The sequence below is a fragment of the Lepidochelys olivacea genome, assembly GCF_965140295.1.
Source record: "Lepidochelys olivacea isolate rLepOli2 genome assembly, chromosome: 4".
NCBI lineage: Eukaryota > Metazoa > Chordata > Testudines > Cheloniidae > Lepidochelys > Lepidochelys olivacea.
The window spans coordinates 95,821,467-95,844,606 of NC_140414.1; the positions used below are offsets into that span (position 1 = coordinate 95,821,467).

Consider the following 23,140-nt stretch of genomic DNA (forward strand, 5'->3'; position numbering starts at 1 on the left):
TGTAAGTCGTTTTTAACCAAAATACCCAATTCCAAATGCGACATACAATATTTTAACCAAATACAAATGACTCTCAACAAAACAGGCAGAGCTCGCACAGCGGAGCACGCGAAGGGCGTTGTGTGCCACCCTTCACCAACACAGCTGGGGGTTGTTTTTCATGGGGAAAAATTCCGTTAAAGAGAGGATTTTCGAAATTTACGGGGGGGGGGGTTGGTTATGCCTTGATCCCGCCATGCCTGTGGCCCCCGCCCGTGGAACCTACGGGCTTTTCTTCTCCACTTCCCAGTCGGCCAGCAGCGGGCCGAGCTACGAGGGGCCCTGCGCTCCCGCCCTGCTCGGGGGGGGACGACCCCGCGCCCGGGCTGAGTCACCAGCTGCCCCGGCGGAGCTGTGGGGCTCCTCGGGCCTGGGACCCGCGTGGATGCGGGGGAGCGGGGATGACGCGCTCGCCAGGAGTCAGGATGACGCAGTCCACGTGTCGGGGGGATTTAAAAGTTTGGGAAGGGACCGCGGGCTCCGCAGCTCGGCGACTCCAGAGCGGGAGGGAAGCGAGACACGCAGCAGCGGGCGAGGCGGGAAGGGCTCCGCGGCGCAGACTCGGGGCCAGCCGGGCCGCCCTTCGGCGGACACCATGCTCAGGAGAGGCGCTTGCCAGCGGCAGCCCCCTGTTCAGCACCGCGCCGCCGCCTCCTCCCGCGGCAGCCAGCCCCGCCTTAGGAACCAGCCGGGGGGCCACCGCAACGTGCCAGGAGCCCCCCTGCTATTGCTCTTCCTGGTCCTCGCCTCCTGGACGTGCGCCTGCCAAGGTGAGAAGCAGCCCAGCCCCCAGAGCCTGCCCCTCTGGGGTGCCTCTAGCTGCTGCTGGGTCCTGCCGCTTCCTAGCCCCATCCCCGCCCCTCTCTGCTCCCCTTGGCGGCGTGCTGGCTTCCAGGGGGTTCCCCGCGAGTCCCTCTCTTTCTCGGGGGGCTTAGGCTGAGAGAGAGCGAGAGAGAACGGGTGGGTGAGGTGAAACCTTTTATTGGACCAGCTTTGGTTGGTGAAAGAGACAAGCTTTCCAGCCCCTCCCGGGCTACAACTGCACTGCATACAAGGCTTGGGCTAGTGTAAGCGTTCAGGGGCGCTGACTCTCCAACTCTCACTCCAAGTACCTGAGACCGTTTCTTCAGGGATGCAGCTACCTGAAAAGATGCAAGGTGTCCAGTAGGAAGACTTCCGGAGTGGGAGTCTCCTAATCTGGTGTAGCCACCGAGTGTATGTGCTTCATCTATGTTTGTAGCTCACAGGAGAGGTAATGGGGCGGAAGGGAGACTTGGGACCGACCCTTGCACTGAACCTAGCAGAGAAATAAGACGTTTGTGGTAATCATCCGTTTCTGAACATGCGGATGGAGGGAGCAGTGATACTGAATACAGAAAACCTTCTCTTGAGTTTAAGAGCAACGAAATTGGGAGTCCAGGCAGCTACCTTAAGCACATACAGAGGTACCCCCCAGACATGCACACCCTTATAAAGAAGTCCCTAGGAAATATTTTGGTAGGGATAAAAGCAATCGGATCCTATAAATTCTAAACTGTGATAGAAGTTAATAGAGAATGATGTCCTTTCTCTAGATTAATTGAATCATGCCTCAGAATTCTATATACTGTACTTCACTTTTTAAATTCTATAGGATGGTTTAAAACAACTCTAGAAAGGAGAACAGATTGTTACATACTATGGGACATCACAGACATTTCATTTGCCTTTGAAAATAATGTGGCAATCACAGAGAAGAGCTCTGTAATGGCACAAAGTCCTGTAAATATTGCTAGCCACTGTTTTGTTTGAGTCTCTCTCATTACTTTCAGAACAGTACTCCAAACCATATTGCGTACCAAGATACATACCGCAGTACCTCAGCGCATCAGGGCAGGTTATAGATACCACTGTGGCAACCTCGCGGAATTTCTTATTCATATTACTGCTTATACATTTTTATTCATGTGAAGCAAGAATAGTGTAATAATCCTGTATATATCATTTTGAAAAGTTTCAAAAACAAGTACTGCACATGATTATTAGTTAATTTTCACACACCCAAGTCTGCAATTTTATATATTTTGATTGTAAAGGCATGAAGTTCAAATTTAGAAAGAACTATGGAAAAGTTAATTTATTAAAACTAATATTATTTTAAACCAAAAACTTGGCGTAAACGCAAATGACAAGGCATGAAATATTTTTTTCTTTATTGCTACTCTGAGTAAAAAAGAGTTCAGTGTTCTCAAACAATTTATTTTAAAGGAAAAAAATAATCAACTATTCTACAGCCTCATTTCATTTGAAAGGCATAAGACATTAAATCTGAAAATTATGCATTTATAAAGGTGTTATAATATAATTTGTATTTTATAGTAATTCTATTCTGCATATCTCCAGATGCCTTACAAAGTAGTTAGTTATGTATTCATTGAGGAGGAATGTCACACAATAAGTCATCACACGATGAGTATTTTTGCTTTGCTTGTGCTGCTTATCTGAACGTTGCTTTTCATTTGTGAGTCTATGATATTTAAATGCACCAGGAAGGAGGGAGGTTTAAATCATACTAAGTACTCTGGTGTGGCCCTTTTTTTGAAAAAGTAAATTCTTTTTGAAATTGTATAGCTACACAGATATTGGGCATAACTCTGAATTTTTTGAGTGTCCAAACTCCTTTTGAAGTTTTTGATGCTACTATTTCCTTTCAAAGGATCCACTTGAAATAAAGTGATATTTACTTGCCCTCTAAAGGATGATGGGACCCGTCTTGGTGTGTGCCCAATGATTTCAGCTCATGGGAGTTGCATGCATTCAACATCTCACAGGATCAGGCCCATAATGATTACAGAGTGAGGTAACCAATAACCTTTGCTTAAAGAAGACTGTGTGCAGATTTAAAACTATAGTACCTATTTTTAATTTAAGAGAACATACTTGTGAAACTAAATATATTCATACTGATTAATCCAATATCTGATGATGTGTAGCAATGAATAAAGATCAGATTCAGCTCCTATTAAAATCAATGGAAACCACCACTGATTTTAGTGGCAGTTGGATCATGTTCTAAATCTAAAAAGGGTACAGTCTTATGTTTTGTGCAGCCAAAATTCCCCTTAACCTTAAATGAATATAAATCATATTACCAAAGTATATAATGCAGTGGCCATTAGACATTGATTAGGCATAAACTTGTTAAGGTGGAGTAGAGAGATGTTTAAATTTCTGCGAATCCTATGTGTAAAATGAAATTCTACAGTAGTCTTAAATAGTTAATAGTGTACAGCATGTGGAGTCATTTTAAAATGTACCAATATAAAAATAAGCAAGGCTTTAAGTACCTTTTCTTGTCAATATTGTTAGTGTTTCATCTTCTTTGTCTCCATATTACTCTAATGTAAGAAGGCAAGTGTTATACATGTGATAATTATACAAAGACATTCTCAACAAACATCATGAGTAAAATTGTAGAATGCCATGGATATCTTTTGTGCACCCCAAATCAAATTCCTTTAATTATTCAATACAATACAATGTTGTCACTACAGTAGTTATTTTCACAAGACACTCAAGAAGGCAACATTTCATTTTCTCTTAACTAAAGTTTCTATAACATTTTAATTCTGGAGTCTGAGTAAATTTAAACCATAAAGTTAATCAACTTCTATTCATATTGATAGACTTGATCTGATATTACTAAACTAGTGAAATAGCTGAAAGAGTTAATCTTTTTTACACTGTAAAGTCAGTATATGTCAACTTGAAGAACTTAACACACTGAAATGTGAATCCTTTTAGTTCATAAACTGAGATTCTGAATAACATATTTAAAATATATTTATTTTTATTTTGGAAATGACAGGCCCACCCTGAAAAGTGCCGAGTACCCTAAAAACCCAATGATTTCAGATTGAAATGGAATCAGAATGGAACAGAGTTAGGTTTTTTGGGTGCTTCTGCACTCCTCACTGGAGAGGCTTAGAACCTTATGTTTGGACTTTATATTAGTAAGCAACAAATTATTTACTTAAAAAACCAAACAACCAACCACAGACTTAATTCCTGAATCGAGGATTGGTAACTTTAGGGGCCAATGTTGTAATCCTGCCAGCCTTGTTCATGTGAATAGTCCCAGGATATGTCTACACAGCAATTAGACACCTATGGCTGGCCCGTCCCAGCTAACTTGGGCTCATGGGGCTTGGGCAAAGGGGCTGTTTATCTGTGGTGTTCAGGTTCAGGCTAACCAGAATTACTAGATCCAGGGTCGGGATAATTGTAGACAAGAATCAAATAAAAGTCTCAAGAGACTGGTAAATACACTACATACCGAGCAGAGGAAAAGTATTTAGAGCTGGCTGCTTTTAACTACTTATTTTACACTTATGGATGTAAAATCTGACTTGTGGTATTATGGCGATATCACTGACCCTTCCCATTGCTAAGGCTGTGTTGTATTTTCAGTTAAAGCAAGATTTAAATCCTTAGGTGTTTTTTTTTTGTAAAAATTAATCATCCCCAGGCTTACAGTATCTGCTCAGCAGATCCTAATTACATTTACTATACAATTATATTATTAAATTAGTTATTCTGAACCTTTACAAATCTCTCCTTTTTAAAATTTAGCATAGTTCTAAGCTTTATAATAACAAGATGCTTATAACACTAGGATTTCATACTTCATATTCATCATTTGTCATTAGATCTCCCAAATAGACTTATTTTAAAAATCAGTCCTCTAAAAACCAAAAGTGTTAACTATATTCGCAAAAAGAAAAGGAGTACTTGTGGCACCTTAGAGACTAAACAATTTATTTGAGCATAAGCATCAAATGAAGGATGCATCCAATGAAGTGAGCTGTAGCTCACGAAAGCTTATGCTCAAATAAATTGGTTAGTCTCTAAGGTGCCACAAGTACTCCTTTTCTTTTTGCGAATACAGACTAACACGGCTGCTACTCTGAAACCTGTTAACTATATTGTTTGACATTACTCTGCAGTAATGGAGCTGAGGTACAGATGTAGAGAAATAGAGATATAGCTAATGGAGAAAGCATTCCTTAGAGGATAAGGGCTTTCTCACGGGTCAGCCAGTTAAATAATTCACTGTTTCACTGGCTGAGCTTGTCTTCTCGATCTCCTGTACTTTAGAGAGTCTGCAGGATGATGTTGCTCTTCTGCCAACTTCCTAATGGTTGCAGAAGATATTCTGCCATCCCACCATCTGTGCACCACCAGGTTCTCTCCTGGACTTTCTGCGCGCTTTGGGAAACCCTGTTGCCAGCTGCTCCCTCATCCAGTGCTCTCTAATCCCAAACACTTCCACCCCTTCAGTATCCTCCACTGTACCTACATTCCTACATATTTATGATTGTAAACTAAGGCCCCAGTTCAGGAAAGCATTTAAGCATGTGCTTAACTCAGTATTTCAAATCCCAAGCTTTTAAAAATTGTGTATCAGGACTCCCAAAATCAGTAGATTAGTTTAAAAAAATGTGATTTTTAAAAAGACATAGAATTGGGGTTTTCTGGTTTTTAAGTCTTTAGTGTGCACGTGGGTCATTTTTTCAAGCTTTTCTCAGCAAGTATGAGGGCTAGAAATTTAATTTTAGCTTTCATTTAACAAAAAAATGAAAGTCCTACCTAATTACATGCCTCCAGAAGCTGTGCATTCATGAAAAACTCCAAATATCAGGAGACCCACAATAAAATTATGGGAGCTGGCAATGCTGTTACTTTAAACTCATGGTTAAAATTATTTTGTTATTGTTTGTTATTTGTTTGTATTATCATAGCGCCCAGGAGCTCAGTCATGGACCAGGAGCCCATATTCTAGGCACTGTACAATCAGAAAAGGCTGTTTCTGCCCAAAAGGGTTTACAATCTAAATATAGGATAAGAGACAACAGATGGATGCAGACTAACAGGGGAATACAAGGAAACAATGAGACCATATTGCTCAGCATGACAGGCAGTTGTCTCAGCAGATCAGTGACCTGTTAAGTTTTTGTAGGCATCATGGCAAAGGAGAGTTTTAAAAAGGGTTATGAAGGAGAATAATAGTTGCGTGATATTTATGTGGAGCACCTTCCAAGCATGAGGGGTAGCATCAGAGAAAGTTCAAAGGTACTTGTTTGAAAACAAGTGGTTGATGGAGGATGGTATCATGGGCCAATTTCAGTTGGAAATAACAGCTAAGTAGTGAATGAGAGATGATAGGTAGAGTGGGGATAGGCCATGAAGGGCCTTTAAAGTGAAGATGAGTAGCTTACATTTGATGTGATAAAGAGGGAATGCAAAGAAAGGGGTGAGATGGTCAAAGTGACACAGGCTAGGAAAATGATCTTTGCAGCAGCTTTCTCAACAGATATGAGCAGGGCAAGACTGACAACGCCAGACAGAAGTAATTGAAACTAGAGACTGAAAACCTAGATGAGAGTTTTAGCTGTGTGGATGGTTAGGAAAGAGATGTTATGCAGAAAGTTTGCAAAACTTAGACATAGCCTGGATATGAGGACTTAGAAAGAAGTCCAAATCAAACATGATGCTTGGGTTATGGATCAGAATGACATGCAGGATGCTGGTATTGTCCACAGTGATCAAGAAAGGAGGTAGCAGGTGGGGCTTAGGGGAAGACTAAGGGTTATGTTTTATCCATGTTGGAGCTTGACCTGACAACTTGACATCCATGAGGAGATGACAGAGAGACAGTCAAGATTTTGGTTTGGATAGCATAAGTGCTGGAACTAGGGGGGAAGCCGCACCCCGTGGTTTGAAGTGGTTTCCATCATACACAGGGATAACAGTTTGGTTCAGTGGCTCTCAGCACCCCCACTATACAAATTGTTCCAGTACCTCCGCTGGACAGAAGAAGACGGGTCTGGAGTACAGAAGAAGATATGTAAGTCATCAGCATATAGATGGAAGTTGAATTTGTGTTTGCAGATGAGATTACCCAGAGATAAGGTGTAGAAGAAGAAGAAAAGGGGGCAAGAACTGAGCCCTGTGGAACTCCCACAGAAAGTTTGAGGGAAGATGAGGAGGATCCTCTGTAGGACATGCTGAAGGACTGATTAGAGAGGTAACGAGAACTTGCAGAAGGCAGAGTCACAGTAGCCAACGGGGGACAAGATTTCAAGAAGAGAAATATTGAAAGCTGGTAGGTCATGGAGGATGAGGATGGAGTATCGATTCTGAGCTTTGGCTACGAAAAGGTCATTAGTCACTTTTGCAAGAGCGGTTTCAGGGTCTAGGATGGAACTGGAGGAGAGTAACTCCAGACAGCAGTTGTATACAGTGCTTATGAGCTTAGACATGAAAGGATGATGGAGTGGTAGTTGAAGAGGCAAATGGGGTCAAGGGTGAGGTTTTTTTAGGATGGGAGAGATTAAAGCATGTGTATATTTTAGTGGGGAGCAAGCCAGAGGAGAGTGAGAAAGTTAAGCAGAAGAATAAGAGAGGATATGAGAGAGGGCACAAGGGAGATCAGGAGATGGGATAGGATGGAAGCACTGAGACAAACAGATGGGTTACTGAAAGAGGGCAGATGGGAAACTTCTGCACCTGTGACATGGGAGAAGAAGACAAGCTGTAGGAGTGGAAGGGGAAGTCATGTGTTATTTTGTCAAATTATTCTTGAGAGAAATCAGTGAGATCTTGTGCAGAGAGAAAAATGGAGTCAGGAAAAGGGGAGGGTTTGAGGAGTGAGTCAAAGATGGCAAAAAGGTGGCTGAGATTGTGGGTGTGAGATTGACTTAAGTTGGAGAAGTAAAGTTTAGCAAGGAAAATGGCAGAACAGAAAGAAGAGAGACTGAATATGTAGTGGATGAAGTTAGCCTGATCATTGGATTGCCTCATAAGTGGCCTTTATGAGGCAATTCAATAGGGATGCCTTCCTGAATCATGGTTTAAGTGCTTAATTTTTCGACATGTCATTTCTATACATGGATATTTTATCCCTATATGGCAAAATTGTATACAATATATATCAATGAAGTCCATCTAGGTTACAAGATGAACACTGGATGAGGCAGTGGAGGGGGCAGTGATGGTGGCTGTAGGGCAGACAGTGCCTGTCTAGGGCTTAAAGCAGAGGATAGAGATGGAGGAAGGTCAGCTTAGCTATGTCACTCAGGGGAGTGAAAAAATGCACACCCTGAGACACCTCAGTAAGTCAACCTGAGCCCTGGTTGTAGAAATTGCTAGGTTAATGGAAGAATTCTTCTGTCAACATAGCTACTGCCTCTCGAGGGGATGGATTTACTATAGCAATTGGAAAAAATCCTTCTGTCGCCCTGGTAAGTGTCTATGCTACAGTGGCATAACTGCAGCTGTGTCACTGTAGCGTTTATACTGTCGATATATCCTAAAGTCTTGGGAATAGAGCTGGCCAGGGGGAGGGAGAAGGAAACTGCAGAGCTGGTGAAACAATTGTACTTGCTCTGTTCAAAAGTTTATACTGCTGGCAGAGAAAACTCTAACCAATACTCAAGCTTTCCTGCCTGGTGCTCAAAGCTTTTCATGCTACCAGGCTCCTGTTGATTAATGTAAAAAGCTTTGAGAATTATACAGAAGCAGCTGGAGCATCAGTGAAAGTTTTCTCTTGCTCATCGGCAAAGATTATTATCTGCTCCCCAGCTTTACTTTCCGAATAGGTCCTTTCTCCAGCCCCAGCTATCACCCAAGTTTGGATACATTAATTAAAAACATAAAAGAAAACTGGGGAATTTTAACACAAAAATATTCATTAATTTGTAGTTAAGGTTGCTACAGTGTATTTCCTGCCACTAACATAAACACTGAGAGGCAAGGAAGGTGTAAATAGGGCTGGCGGGACATGGCTTCCTATCCTGCCAAAATGGTTGAGATTTCAAAAATTTTCCTGTTCCATATTGGGATGAAACTGAGACCCTTTTGAAGTTTTCATGAAAAGGGCATGTGTGAGAGACAAATAACCAAAGCTGAGTGATGAGAGCACTCACCTGGGATGTGGGGTACGCACATTCAGATCTCTGCGCTGCTTGATTTGGAGGGGAGTGCATCCGTCATGCTGAATTAATATTTAACTAGTTGTACAAAATGGAACAGCTTCAACAGGAGAAATTGAGAGAGACCCACCCCAGACTAGCCAGGTAGTTGAGGCACTTGCCTGGGAAGAAAAGATTCAATTAAGTTCTGTCTGATTTGGTGCAGGGAGTTGAACTTAGGAGTCCCATATCTCAGGTCAGTGCTGCAACCACTAGGCTGTTGATCATTCTCCCCTCCTCTTGCAGTTAAGATCAAAAATTCCATCCTGGACCTGAGAAACCTTCCCAACAAAAGTTTCAGCTGAACTGACCCTTTCCCGCGTGATGTTTTTCTTCTGACAAATTTCCATTTTCCAATGAAAAACCATTTTGATGGAAATTTCCAACCAGCTCTAGTCATAAGGCAACATTCACACCCAACTCAAAACTAAACTCCAGGCATTTGCCCATCACCATCACAATACTCCCTCATCCCAACACACTAATATGGTCCCTGAGAAACTCCTTTTCAATTCAACAATATTACCCTCAGTGCATACACCAACAAACTGTAAATTGTAAGGCTCCAGCTTTCCAGTGTCACATAAATTAATAATTAACAGACATTTATTATCTTACAACAATCTTAGCGTTTCCACATAGCATAGACCCAAAAGAGAGAGAATGCAAAGCTGATACACAACATTTTTATCTTGTCAAAAATGCCACCTTCAAAAAGTCAAAAAATCAAATGCTATCTGTACCACTCAACAAAATACACATAAAATATTTCACATGTGAACATATAAAATATTACATATGTTTAGTGTAATATGCAATAAATTAACAAGTCAGAGCTGTAGTTAGTACATTCATCAAAGAATGAAAATAGTGAGAGTGAGACGAGCTCTTGGAGAGCTATGGGACTCGATAGATTTGGAGGAACTGGAATGGTTTTATTTAGACTGGGATTTTAGTTGTCTGGGACTGCTAGACAATGTTTCCAGCCTGAACACAGAGTTACATCAGCATGAATGTTGATGGAAATAGAATAACTTCCACAACTTTTACATATGGAGGGTCAAAATCTGCTGTTAGTTACATAAGCAGTGTAAATAATGTGAAATCTGACCTAGAATAGCTAAAATGTATGTACACCTTCCACCTTTGTGTAAGTCCATTTTCTTCAAGGAAGTTACTCTGAAGCTGTATTGTGAATGGCAAAATAAACTCTCTGCTCCAATGAAGAAAGCAACTTCATCAGACTACTTGACATACTATATAAAACTATATATATATGAGATACTATATATATATATATGAGAAAAATCATTACAAATAGAATAATTATAGTCTTTGTTCTGTGGTATCCACTCTTTCTGTTTCCAGGTGTACCAGTGCCATCTCAAGAACTACAGGCAGAACAAGATTTGCAGCTGTGGAATGAAGTAAGTAGCAATATCTTCAAGTGTTGGATCAACCAGGTGTTTTAATAATATTCTGCTACAGTTTGACAGTTGTGGATGATTCTTGCTAATTTATTGTATAAAGGGGCAGGTATAAAAGATCAGAACACCACTGATGCATTATCATAGAGCCCATCCTCACACGGGGCCATATACTCCATATGACCCCTGCTACATGGCTGGAGTTTGAGAGCTGCGGTTGTTTCCTGACATCCTCAATCATAGAGACTTATTTTTTGGCATTCCACATCCTTTGCACAGGCTTCCCCCCAAAGAAGGAAACACTGAAGTACAAGAACTAATCAAGTCATCTCTGATCATAAGCAGAGTAGTTTCAGATTGGAGTGCATTGAAAAGTGTTCTTCCTACTGCTCTCACATGTACCAATCTTGCACTGAAAATATTTCTGACATACTGGTGGAGTCCTTCCTCCATCCCTTTCTACCTCTTCTACATAGATTGTACCCTTCTATATTGATTTTGGGGATGGGATGCAACCACTCTTTTCAGATTGCTGAATACTAAATATTTTGTCTTAACCCAAATACCCAAATGATCATTAGGCTGGGAGTTGGGAAGTTGTTAGAGCAAGGAGGAAATTATGTTGGCTCGTGCAGAGCTAGACTTGGCAGTGGTAGGCAAGCTTTCATTTAACTGGCAATGATTAGGCATATTTATGGGCCACAGAGAAAATATGTATAATAATGTAGAATACATACAATGTAGTGATTGTTACAGCAAAAGCTATTACTTCAGAGGTACAGTATACAGTACTAAAACACTTACTGAATCACATCCTAACATTTTGGTTCACTTGATATTGGATTATGTACTCTTCAATTATATATTTTAACATTTTGGGTGCTGACTGATGTTATAGCATCTTGTATTCTCAGTTCTGAGTTTTTTGATTTATGTGCAAGTATTTTGATTACAATATTACATGTGTGTTAGGTGGCTTGAGAGCATTGTTCTCTTCCTTGTGATATGGACAAAACATTGACATATAACACTTAGAAGGGCTTTACCTCAGGATATGCATACACTCACATCTGTCACATCCTTATGCTGTTAGAAAACAGGAGACTGATCATAGGAAGAGGATGCATTTTATATTATATATAATATATATAATGCATATTTTATAAAATCCTTATATATGCGCAGTAAACTTACTATTGAAAGTTCAAGACATTTCTTCTAAAAGGATGTGCACACAGTACTAATAAAACAACAGCAGCCATATACTTTCTTGCAAGCTTAAACCTAAAGAGTAATGCACAATTTTTCTTAGAAAGTTAACAAATCTGGGCTCTGGTGGACCAAAGGGATAGGGATAGAGGAAGTTCCTGAGTCAAAGACCCCTCCCAGGGAATGCCTTGCTGCCAACCTCTGCTCCCTTTTAAACTCAGGAGTATTAGTGCAAACACCCGCACCAATTACAGCCATTGTGATACTGATCATATGAGTTGATGGACAATCTCTCAGGAAAATGGGCCCCAAACCACTTAGGGGTTTAGATGAAAAATCAGAAACTTAGACGACATTGTTTTATACATCCCTGCAATTAGACATGTTATAACAAAAGGCTTGCTTCTGCTCTCATTGAAGACAAAGGCAAAATTCCCATTGATCTCAGTGGATGCAGGATCAGTCCATAATATGATTAACTCTGCATAAAATGATATAACAATCAATTACAAAAACTGTGTGTTTTACAGCAGAGTTAATGTGGGATTGGATTATATATGGCAAGACTGCAAACTAATAAAAGAGATACAGTCATCTCCTGGTAGTAGGATCCTCCAAATCACGGTAGTCGTCTAGGTTATGAGAATGAGCAGTTCCATTTGGTTCCTTTTAATTCTTACTAGCAGATCACTTGAGAGATAGCATCCCCAGAATAACAGAATACTTGTCAGGTCTTACTCTTAGGCTATGTCTTAACCAGGGCCGGCTCCAGGCACCAGCTTTCCAAGCAGGTGCTTGGGGCGGCAATTAGAATGGGGCGGCACTTCGTGTCCCGCGGTGGCAATTCGGCAGCGACTGCTTGTGGTGGCAAAATTGCTAGAGCCGTCCCTGGTCTTAACTGCAATAATGGGGTGTGAGTGCAGCTCATAGAGATGTATTCAAACCATCTTTAATCTAGATAGCTTTAGTACCAAGCAGCGAAGCTGGGGCAGCACATACTTCAGTATGGTCTATATACGCCCACTCTGAACCCTAGGTAATTACTTGCATGGTTAGCCTATGCTGAAGCATGTGCTGCTGAAGCTTTGCTACTCCAGGACCCAAGATAGCTAGATTAAAGCTATCTTAGTATGTCTACATGAGCCAGAATCTCACAACGTAGTTGCTGGGGAATTTAATGCACTTGTACTGTCTGTCTCTTTCTCTCTCTCACACACACACCTGTATGTCCTACATTAATACAGTATCTAAGTACTTCACAATTTTTAATCATCATAACACCCCTCTGATGTAGAAAAGAGGAGGAAGGTAGTGAGGAGATAAATCCGTAAAAATAAAAATTATAGGTTTTTTTTAATGTGAGTTCTTGATTTTTAGCAGTCTCTGAGTCTAGAGATTCTTCTCAACTCAACCATTTAAAAGTAGATTTTGGCTGACAGATTCTCAGTGTTGCTCTCCACTGAGGCCAAGATGGCCTACCTCTTATCTTGCTTAGTGTTCATGAATTACAATAACCCTCTAACAGAGACCTCCAGCAGCAGGAAGGTATTGCGCTGGGTGGGAATCAGGCTCAAAGCCTGGGATCCCAAAATATGATTTTTGAATTGGTCTATTTTATCCACTTCTGCTTTACACCTATACATTTTCAACACTAGGCCCACAGTAGCAAAATTTAATAATCTGTTAGTATTCCCAGAGTCATGGAGATTCAGCAAAAGGGGGTCGGGGAGACATTTTAACATTAAAGGCTATTTGGAAAGGGAGCCTGGTGAGCTACTAGCTTCCCCTCAATCTCTCCTAATGTTTTTTTCATATGATTAATTTCTGAGCAGAAAAGCTTCTCCTAAGGCACCTGAACCAACATTATTTGTATCTTCTTTTGTAACTTGTGCTTGCCAAGTAGTAGCGTTTGGAGTTCTTTATCTCTGATATTTATTATAGAACTTATTGTATTGTCCAGTCTTTTTTGAAAACCACTTCCCTGGAACATAATGCATGATTGAGAGAGTGATTGCAAAAGATATTTGTCATCTGGACTAAAAATATGGAATATTTTATGGAAAATATGTATGACATGCTACCGTACATTGCAAGTGACACAAATTTTACACTGTCATGGAAAGTTAAACCTCCTCTTTTTTTTTTTTTAATTTCCCTACAGTAGTATATTGTGGTCCTGCATTCTGGGCTTTGGTAACCCTTCCTTTTTCATTATAAAATGCGGTATAATTCCAGTTATCTGAATCCCTTTTATCTGAAAATCCTAGTTATCTGAAGCCACATTCTGTCCCCCATGTTGCCCTATATTAATCACCTGCTTTATCTAATCACTTAGTGCTAATCAACAGCTTTATATTTGTATAGTGGTTCTGAGCAGTTACTGAAATGTAATCCTGTTTCACCAGCAACAGCATATTGGCAGGACCATGTCAAAAAGAAAAAGATCTGTGCTGGATCTAAAGCAGAAGTATTAAGCGAACAGCAGCATTACTCCCTTCATTCCCCATATGATTGTATCAGCAAAACTGCAGCTCAGAATAGCACTTCCATAATTTATCCAAGTACCTGGTGTGACAGGTTCGAGCTAGATGGCTATAGGAGAGTAATAGAAGGCAGATATATTAGCCCCAGGTTAAGTAGGTCCCTTTTCCCTGGGTAAGGTAACAGGGAAGGTTCCAGAACAATCAGGAACCTTCTGGAGACAATTAAGACAGGCCGATTAGAACACCTGCAGCCAATCAAGAAGCTGCTAGAATCAATTAAGGCAGGCTAATCAGGGTACCTGGGTTTTAAAAAGGAGCTCACTTCAGTTTGTGGTGTGCGTGTGAGGAGCTGGGAGCAAGAGGCACTAGGAGCTGAGAGTGAGAACGCGGACTGAGGTGTACAAGCATTATCAGACACCAGGAGGAAGGTCCTATGGTGAGAATAAAGAAGGTGTTGGGAGGAGGCCATGGGGAAGTAGCCCAGGGAATTGTAGCTGTCGCACAGCTGTTCCAGGAGGCACTCTAGACAGCTGTATTCCACAGGGCCCTGGGCTGGAACTCGGAGAAGAGGGTGGGCCCGGGTTCCCCCCAAATCCTCCCAACTCCTGGTCAGACACAGAAGGAGTCGACCTGGACTGTGAATTCAGAAAAACGGCCACGCTGAGAGCTGCCGTGAAGCTCCAAGGCGAGCAAATCCACCATTAAGCGCAAGACCCACCAAGGCAGAGCAGGAACTTTGTCACACTGGTTATCTGAAAGTTTTGGATGTGTCCCAGGCCATTTGGATAAATGGGAGTGTACTGTACTCTTGAACTTTCTTCACTGAAAATATTAATTACTTGAATTCATATGCCTTTGAGTCCCCTATTTCCCTTTCTTCACTCTCTCTCTCTCTCTCCTGGATTACTAGAGAACTGATCAATAAGTGTCTATTCCTGTCACTGGTGTTGTATGTTATGTAGGTGGTCCACAGTCCACAATCAGTCACACCTCCAGCAGGGCCCTTTGGTCTGAGTTCAACTTCCTTGGAATATATCTCACATTGGCAATGAAATTTTTAATATATATATGGCATCCCCTTTAAACCAACCCTGTGAGGTGTTGAGGGTCCTTAGTGTCTCACAGAAGGGGTGGCATACACACCATAGCTCCAGTGAGATATACATATTGTAAATCCCCAGGGCTGGCCCACAAAATTTTGGCATCTGAGTTGGGGAGCTCAAATGACGCCCCCATGTCCCCTTGCTTGGGCCAAAACTTTGAAAGTTCTCAATTATGCCTTCGTCCTGTTCTTCTCCTCTCATGGTACTGCTCTGCTACCTACCCCAATAAAGGAGAACTAACAACTTAAAATGCCTTGTTCAAAAATTTTAAGTAACACTTAACTTTCAAATGCCTGAACAGCAAATGTAACTTTTCTTGTCTGCATAGAAAACACTGGCATTTCTATCTGTTTGAGTAATCAAAGTGGTGCTTTCCGTGCCTTTTTGGTTGCAAAGATTTGAACTGCTTCCTGCTGAAGGTCCACAGTCTGGGCCAGCTCATGCTCTGTTGAGATGGTTGCAAGGCCGACCAGCCTCTCCTGTGTCACTGTGGAGCATAGATGTGTTTTTATTAACTTCAGCTTGGAGAAGCTGCGTTCTCCACTGGCAACGGTTACAGGAAGTGTTAGAAGTATGCGCAGAGGAATAAAAGCATTTGGAAAGAGGGTGGTCATCTTATTTGTTCACATACATTTCAGCAGGATCAACTCCAAAGGCTGTTCTGGAATATATCTTGAAAGGGCTTTCGTTCATCTCCTAAATCACTCGCATCAATATTGCGCATGTCATCATTTGTCAACACTGTCTCTAGTGCCCTGCATGGCTGGTGTAGGTCTTCCTCAAAACTCCTCACTATACCTGGAATATCATACAACATCCCAAATATACTGCTGTGTTCCTTAAGCTGCATGAAACGTTCAGCTGACTGTATTGCACAATCTAGCACCTGGTTAAAGAATTCAACTTTGAATTGTTGTTTGGGGTCTCTTATGGGATTATCCCTTGCCTCTTAATCAAAATGTCTTCTTCTTTGGTGACTCTTGTATTCTTGAATGGGTGGGAAAATAACTTCAGTGTGAAGTTCCTCTGCCAACTTCTGTGCACTCTTCAGAACGTTTTGAAATCCCTCATCTGACCGGTAAGACTGTATGACTTTGCTTTGTCAAGTTGTTCCATTGCTCCAGATATATCAAGGTCAACACCTTGGAGTCTCTTGCTTAGAACATTTATTTCAAACAGTATGTCATGCCACAACACTAAGCCACACAGAAATTAGAAGTGATGTATGTTTCTGGGGATTCCATTTCCCTCTGCCACTGTTCCACGAACAGTTCCTGTCATAGCATTATCCTCCATAATGGCTACTATGGCATCATCTATCTTCCCAATTTGGTGTTTAATAGGCTTTATCGCCTCCACTCGACTTTCCCATCATGTGGCACTCAGTGGTTTCAGTTTCAGAGAGGATGTTCCCAGATGTTGCTTCAAAATTTGCCATTGATGAGAAAAATACATAGATGCTTTGAATTACATTAAAAAATTCAGCAGCCTCACTAGAAGCTGATACTGCATCACTGACCACCAAGTTCAATGAATGAGAACTGCATGGGACAAAAAAAGCTCGAGGGTTTAACTCGAATCCGTGTCTGCACTCCTCTCTTCTTTCCTTTCATGTCAGCACCATTATTGTAGCTCTGACTTCTCATGTCAGCGATCTCAATTCCCATATCTTCCAGCTTTTTAAGAAGCAGTAGTATCATCAATGCCAATAAATTGTAGAAAATGCTTTCTGACAGTCACCATTGCAGGGACATTTTCACTAGGTTCTGTGGTTGTTACAAAATGCACCATTAAAGTCATTTGTTCCGTATGGCTGATGTCAGGTGTGCAGTCCAGAATAACAGAGTAATATCTTGCCGACTTGCCACAATCTTCTCTTTGACTTTTTTCAGAGTAGCAGCCATGTTAGTCTGTATTCGCAAAAAGAAAAGGAGTAGTTGTGGCACCTTAGAGACTAACAAATTTATTTGTGCATCTGATGAAGTGAGCTGTAGCTCACGAAAGCTTATGCTCAAATAAATTTGTTAGTCTCTAAGGTGCCACAAGTACTCCTTTTCTTTGACTTTTGTTGCCAGTAACTGTATGATCTCATTTTGAATTGTTTTTCCAAGGTAGACGTGTGTGTACATTTCTTGGGTGGTGACTCTTCTTAGATGCTCCTGGAGTACAGCATCAAACTTAGCCATCAGCACCAAAATTTTAAGGAAGTTTCCATTGTTTGGCACATACAGCTGATCTGAAGTGCCATGCAATGCTAGGTTTTGGGTAGAAAGCATTCTCACAATGGCAATGAGCCTTTTCTGAACATTTTGCCTGTAAAGAGACTCTGATGCAATCTTCTCTTGATGCTGATCATCTATGGTGGCCTTTAACCTTAGTCTCATCTCAAGCTCTTTCCACCTAATGAATGCTCTCCGGTGATTTGCTGCTTTCTCATGGCATGCCAGATTTCTAGCCAGATTTTTCCAGTCCTTTGTTCCTGTAGAACCCAATGTGGCTGGAACATTAGATTGTCAGAGTTTGCAACAAAAACAGTATGCAGCATTCTGTGTTTGAGTACATAAGCCATGGCCTCTCCACTTTGTCACCATTGGGGACTTCACGCCAATAATGTGTCGGATGGAAACTTCTGTTTCCATTGTCTTTGGGGAACATGAAGTTTTTCACTTGCTGTGGCCCAGGCAGTACAAGGAAGTCCCTCAGGCTAGTGCTCAAGTGGGTCCACAGTCCTGGATCATCTAGACTTAAGGAACTAACCTCAGCAGCAGCTGTTTCTTGCGCCTCCATCACACTCTTCTCTGATCTACACTTTTTCTTCAGGAATGTGCATGGTTACATCCATTTCAGATGGAGATATGGATGTTGCAATAGCTGCCAGGTCACCTGCACTCTGATTAACTGGAAGATCAGGCATCTCCTCACCACTCACATCCTCACTGGGGCCGGAAGGCTCACTGTGAACATTTGTGTCTGTGTATCTCAGGAGAGTTCCTTCCTGCTTAGATAGAAAAGCTTCCTTTGCGTTCTTTTTCTGAATGCTGCCTCAGAGGGGCTTTTTTTTCTTTCACTCATGACTCCTGTTCTGTGCCAGCTAGAGTGGCTCTCAACACTCAATTGAAGGGGACAAATAAGCAGGCTGGTAGCAGGGCCTGAGTGAGGGAAGAGATTAGCATCTTAAGGGCCTAACTGGCTCCTACTACTTCAGTTGTAGTTCTCCTCAAGCCTGTTCTCCTCAAGTGGGTTCAGGGAAGCAGCAGGAAACAGGAAGCTCCCTGGGAAGCTGGGGATAATCAGTCCAGGCTCCTGGGGGTGCTAGAGAGGTACATAAGAGGCTCCTCCTCTCTCTCCCTGCAGCTGCTGCTGCTTTCTGTTATTCCCTCTTACCCTTTCTCCTGCCTGCCTGTTATGTCTCTTGTGCCCTCCTTCCTCCAGCACAGCACTCCACCATCTCTGTGCATCTAGAGTGGAGAGAATACATACGCACCAGCAGCAGACACAATTTTCTACACTCTGGGTCCTAGTGGTGCCCACCTCACAGTCTGGAACCTGAGGCAGCCGCCTCAGTTCGCCTCATGGTAAGGCCAGCCGTGTAAATTCCTAGGAAAGCTGAAATTCAGTCTCAAGGGCACTCTTGGGGAGCCATGGCCTATGTACCTCCTGCATGGCGTTATTTTATTTAGAGTCTGGAATCCCAAAATGTTCCAGCTGCTTCAGAAGAGATATCACAACCCCTGCCCAAAGAGTTTACAATTAGCTTTTAAGATATAACTGTCAGTGAAGGTGACAGATGGTAGGAAGTCGGAAAAGTGAGAAAGGATGAGGGGTGCAGAAATATGACCATGTGGTTACTGACATTGGGCATGTGCAAATCTCAGTTGTTCAGTCAAGGTTTTTACTTGAATAAAAATATATTTACATGCAGGGAACATGGGTGAAAGAGAGAGAAAATAACCCAGGTTTATGCTTCAGATAGCATGCAAAGCATATACAAACCACCTATTTTGATAATCCTATCATACCTTTTGGTACACCGAACGTTATTTGAAAATGTATATATTTTGTCTGTTTACTGTTCTGTCTGACTTTCTAAGATTAACATCTCAATTTTTACAGATCGATGGTGCATGTTCTGCTTATCTGTCCATCATAGATCCTCATCCTGAGGTGAGACTAGTTAAAGCGCTATTATTTTAACTATTTATCATTGTTTTTCAAGTGCCATTAAATAGGCAATCTGGTGTCTGAGTTCACATTTCCTTTTCAATAGGCATCCAGTGCACTGGAAGAACTTTGCTTTATGGTCATGGGATTTCTACAGAAACCTCAGGTAGTACAAATTTAAAACTATTTTACATTTCTGAATCATGATTTTCAGTATACTAGCTGCTTGAAACTTTAGAATAAATTGAGGATCTATGCAAACAGTAATTATCCCCAGCTTTCTGAGCTGGGCAGTCCTTGGATAACCATGGTTACTAGCTTGCCACAGCCTCCAGCTCCATGTTGTATAGTTACGGTGCTGCTCAGTTCCTGGAGGAATAGTATAAATCCATATCTCCTTCACTCTGCAATGCCTTATGGACCTCATCCAAAGCCCACTGAATCCATCTGGAAGACTGATTAGCTTTGGACCATTTGATTAGCTTTGTTTCCCAAACATAGGGCTTGGTCCAATCTCTCTCCGCTTGGAATATACAGTGTATGGAGTTTTTGTAGCTTATTGGTTAGAGTAACTACACAGCCTCCAGTGTAGGAATTAACTAGTTTCCTTAAGTTACCTGGGAGGGGAGTCTCCTGTCCTCCCTGCATTGGTACTTTACTTTTACTGGAGAATGAGGCCTCACACCTTGCTGAGTCATTAAAACATGAACTCCTTTAAGTCTATTAGTGTCAAAGCAATAAAGTTCTCCTATTCTGAATAGAGGAAAGAAGAAAGTGGCCCAGTAGTAGCATGTTAATGATTGTAAAGAAATGTATTTAATGACTAAAAAGGATTTATTTAGTCAAGTTTTCTGGTGGAAATCAGTATACAATACAGTTTTTGAAAGCAGCAGTTAACCACATAATATTTCTTGGATTGTCAAATTATCAGAAGAGTAAAATGTTCCAAGAAAGAACCAAGATATTTAATGTTACTAAAACTGACCTTGGCTTGTTTTAGAAATTAAAGCATATATACCAATTATTGTTCCCACAGGGTTTAGAGGAAAAAGACAACACCAAAAGGGTAAGATTGTCATACATATTTTAGGTCACACTTATATTGTCAAGAAAACCGTAACTATTAACCTGTCCTGTAGTAAAATCCCACTTCTAATTTTTTCTGAACAGTTCTTATTTCATTATTCTAAGACTCATGACTCAGGCAATTCAGACATCATGGTAAGTTTCGCCACCCTCTTTGTGAGTACGTGTGTGCTTGTACTTAAAAACAAGACAGTATTCCTCTTAGCAGTAGTCTTGGTAGTCTCTCCAGCTGGAGATCAAGTTAATAATTTGTGGAGTTTTTTTATGACACAATATCCTTAATATTGTACATTTAAACAAAATTAAGGAATATCCAGGGAATGGTGCCTGTCTGAACATTGTAACTTCAAAAATCTAGGAAGGGTGCCACAAGACACTTGTTTATCCTAGAAAAACTAAAACCATGTTCATTTCTGGTATTTTATAAACAGCATATCTAATATAATTACATGTTGAAATTAAGATCTCATGTGCCTGATCCTCAGGTAGCGTTGACTGGTGTTGTTTCACCAAAGTCAATGGAGCTATGCTGATTTATACTAATTGAGGGGGTGGTCTTAAATGTTGACAACTATTAAATATATCTAATGAAGCATTTTAGAATCTTATATTTTGCCTAATTAAGATTTTTGGATTTCACAGTAAACAAAAAATAGAATAAATCAAATATCCTAATGTTTGATATTTAAAAATTTCTCATCACTCAGAGACTACATTTTGATCAGCTCTTGCTTTTAAAGTGCAGACATAACAGATATTTCTTTTCTATGTGCAACCATGCTCTTTCATTGTGCAGCACTGCGTTTTGAGTGTAATATTCAGACTTTTCACTTTTTGGTAATCATTCTGTCATGTTTATGTTCACTGTTGTCTTGCTCTATATGTTCCCACTGGGAATATACTACATCATTGCTAGATCACAGTACAAGTTATTTTCTAACCCTCCAGTGAAAGAGTGTTAAAGCTATAGTCAATATGTTTCCTGGTTATCATCCATAGACCCAATGCAGCTTAGTTTAGTGATAGCACTTTGCTAGCTGCTTTGGGACTTTATTTGCTGTTTAGGTTTGACACTTTTTCTACTGCATGAAATGCTATTTTCTTTATGCACCTGCTCTGTTTCTGTACCCTACAAATGTAGGAAAATGACTGTCATTTTGCCTATTAACTCTGCTGTAACTTTGATTAAATTACTATTGTAACAAATGACCTCTTTTTTTGTTGCACTTTGTATAAAAGTAATCCGATATGCACTGTTTTTCCATGTTGTGAACCATGTTTTCTTGTTTAAACAAGGGGATCAATTTGGTCTTAAAAATTAGTTGAATGAATGCAGGTAATTATAGTTTGATTTATTTCTTGGAACAGGTTACTCCTTATGTAATAAATAATCCATATTGAGGCCTTGATCCTTTGATTCACTGCATGGAGCCCCACTGAGTTCAACAGGGTTCAGTGCAAGCACATCAGTGTGCCTGAGCATGTGAATTGCAGAGTCTGGGCCTTAGTTTGTCTTTCCCGAAGCCAAGAGGACAACCGGCCGATTTTACTTCAAATACATATCTAGCCTGGCAGAAACACTACTAGAAATTACTTTTTAATAGAACAACATCACTTTTATTTCTGTGATTCAAACTATTTTAAAGAAAAATTAACTTTGAGTGCCAGGAAATTTGAAGCTATTACAATAGCAGATAGTCTTAGAAACAGTAGTAATCAGAAACGGAGAATGAAAGCTTCCCAAAAATGTTCTCTGCACAGTTCATTATATTAAAATCACAGAGCTAGCAGTGCACTCACAAAGGCTGATCGAAATCAGAACTGGGACTTGCTCCTGACAAAACAATATACAGACTAACCTCTAATGAACACAGTAGAGAAGTTTCACTTCAGTGCTCTAGGAAGTGTATTCCTAGACTAAACAAGCTGTATCTTTCCAGGTATAAATTCAGAGTACCCAAAAAGTTATCAGTTAACATCTTCAGTCCTTTGTTTTGCATGTTTTGTCCATAATCCAGTAGTATAGTAAGAGACATTCTTTGCATCACAAGACCAGGATTTCATTGTTGCTCATGTGTCTGTGTTCATGTCCTCTCAGTCGTCTGTCCTGCATCCTTTGCTGCAACTTGTTCCCCAACTTCATGAGAGAAGATTGAAGAGATACAAAGCAGACGTATGTAACTTTAAACTATGTATGTTTGCTGTGACCGTTGGTGCCTGGGGGGGCCACACTGAGAATGCTCAGTCAAGTCAAACTGCAAAGAAGGGGCAGACGATCCCCAAAAATGGTGGTTATTCTAATAATTAGATTCATTGAGGCAGCAACAAAACAGCTTCTACAATACATCTCTGGTTACCCCAAAGCCAGAAATACAGTTCCCTTAAAACAATCCAGCCTTGGGTTCCCACCCACAAAGCCAAGTCAAATATGATGAGGATTACTGAAAATCTTGTCCATCATATATAAAGTTCTACCAATCCCAAGGGATTGGACACATTACCCACTAGGTCCGTTTCATAATAAAGATGGTGAGCTGCTGAGCTGCAAAAGGTTCTTTCCAGAATCAGTTCATCAGGTTATAGTCCAAATAGGTGGTCCATATATAGAATTCAAATTCTTT

General features: G+C 40.9%; 1 protein-coding gene across 1 annotated transcript in view; it reads left to right on the forward strand.

The window, feature by feature from the left end:
• Positions 1 to 235: 235 nt before the first annotated feature.
• Positions 236 to 23,140, forward strand: part of NMU (neuromedin U) — a gene marked incomplete at its 5' end in the record, with an annotated part of 40,161 nt that continues 17,256 nt past the window's right edge. The window contains 7 exons of the mRNA XM_084625756.1: positions 236 to 809; positions 10,419 to 10,477; positions 19,386 to 19,436; positions 19,540 to 19,599; positions 20,470 to 20,499; positions 20,604 to 20,654; positions 22,618 to 22,692. Of these exons, the coding sequence (XP_084481882.1) occupies positions 236 to 809; positions 10,419 to 10,477; positions 19,386 to 19,436; positions 19,540 to 19,599; positions 20,470 to 20,499; positions 20,604 to 20,654; positions 22,618 to 22,692 (900 nt within the window). The remainder of the gene's footprint in view (positions 810 to 10,418; positions 10,478 to 19,385; positions 19,437 to 19,539; positions 19,600 to 20,469; positions 20,500 to 20,603; positions 20,655 to 22,617; positions 22,693 to 23,140) is intronic.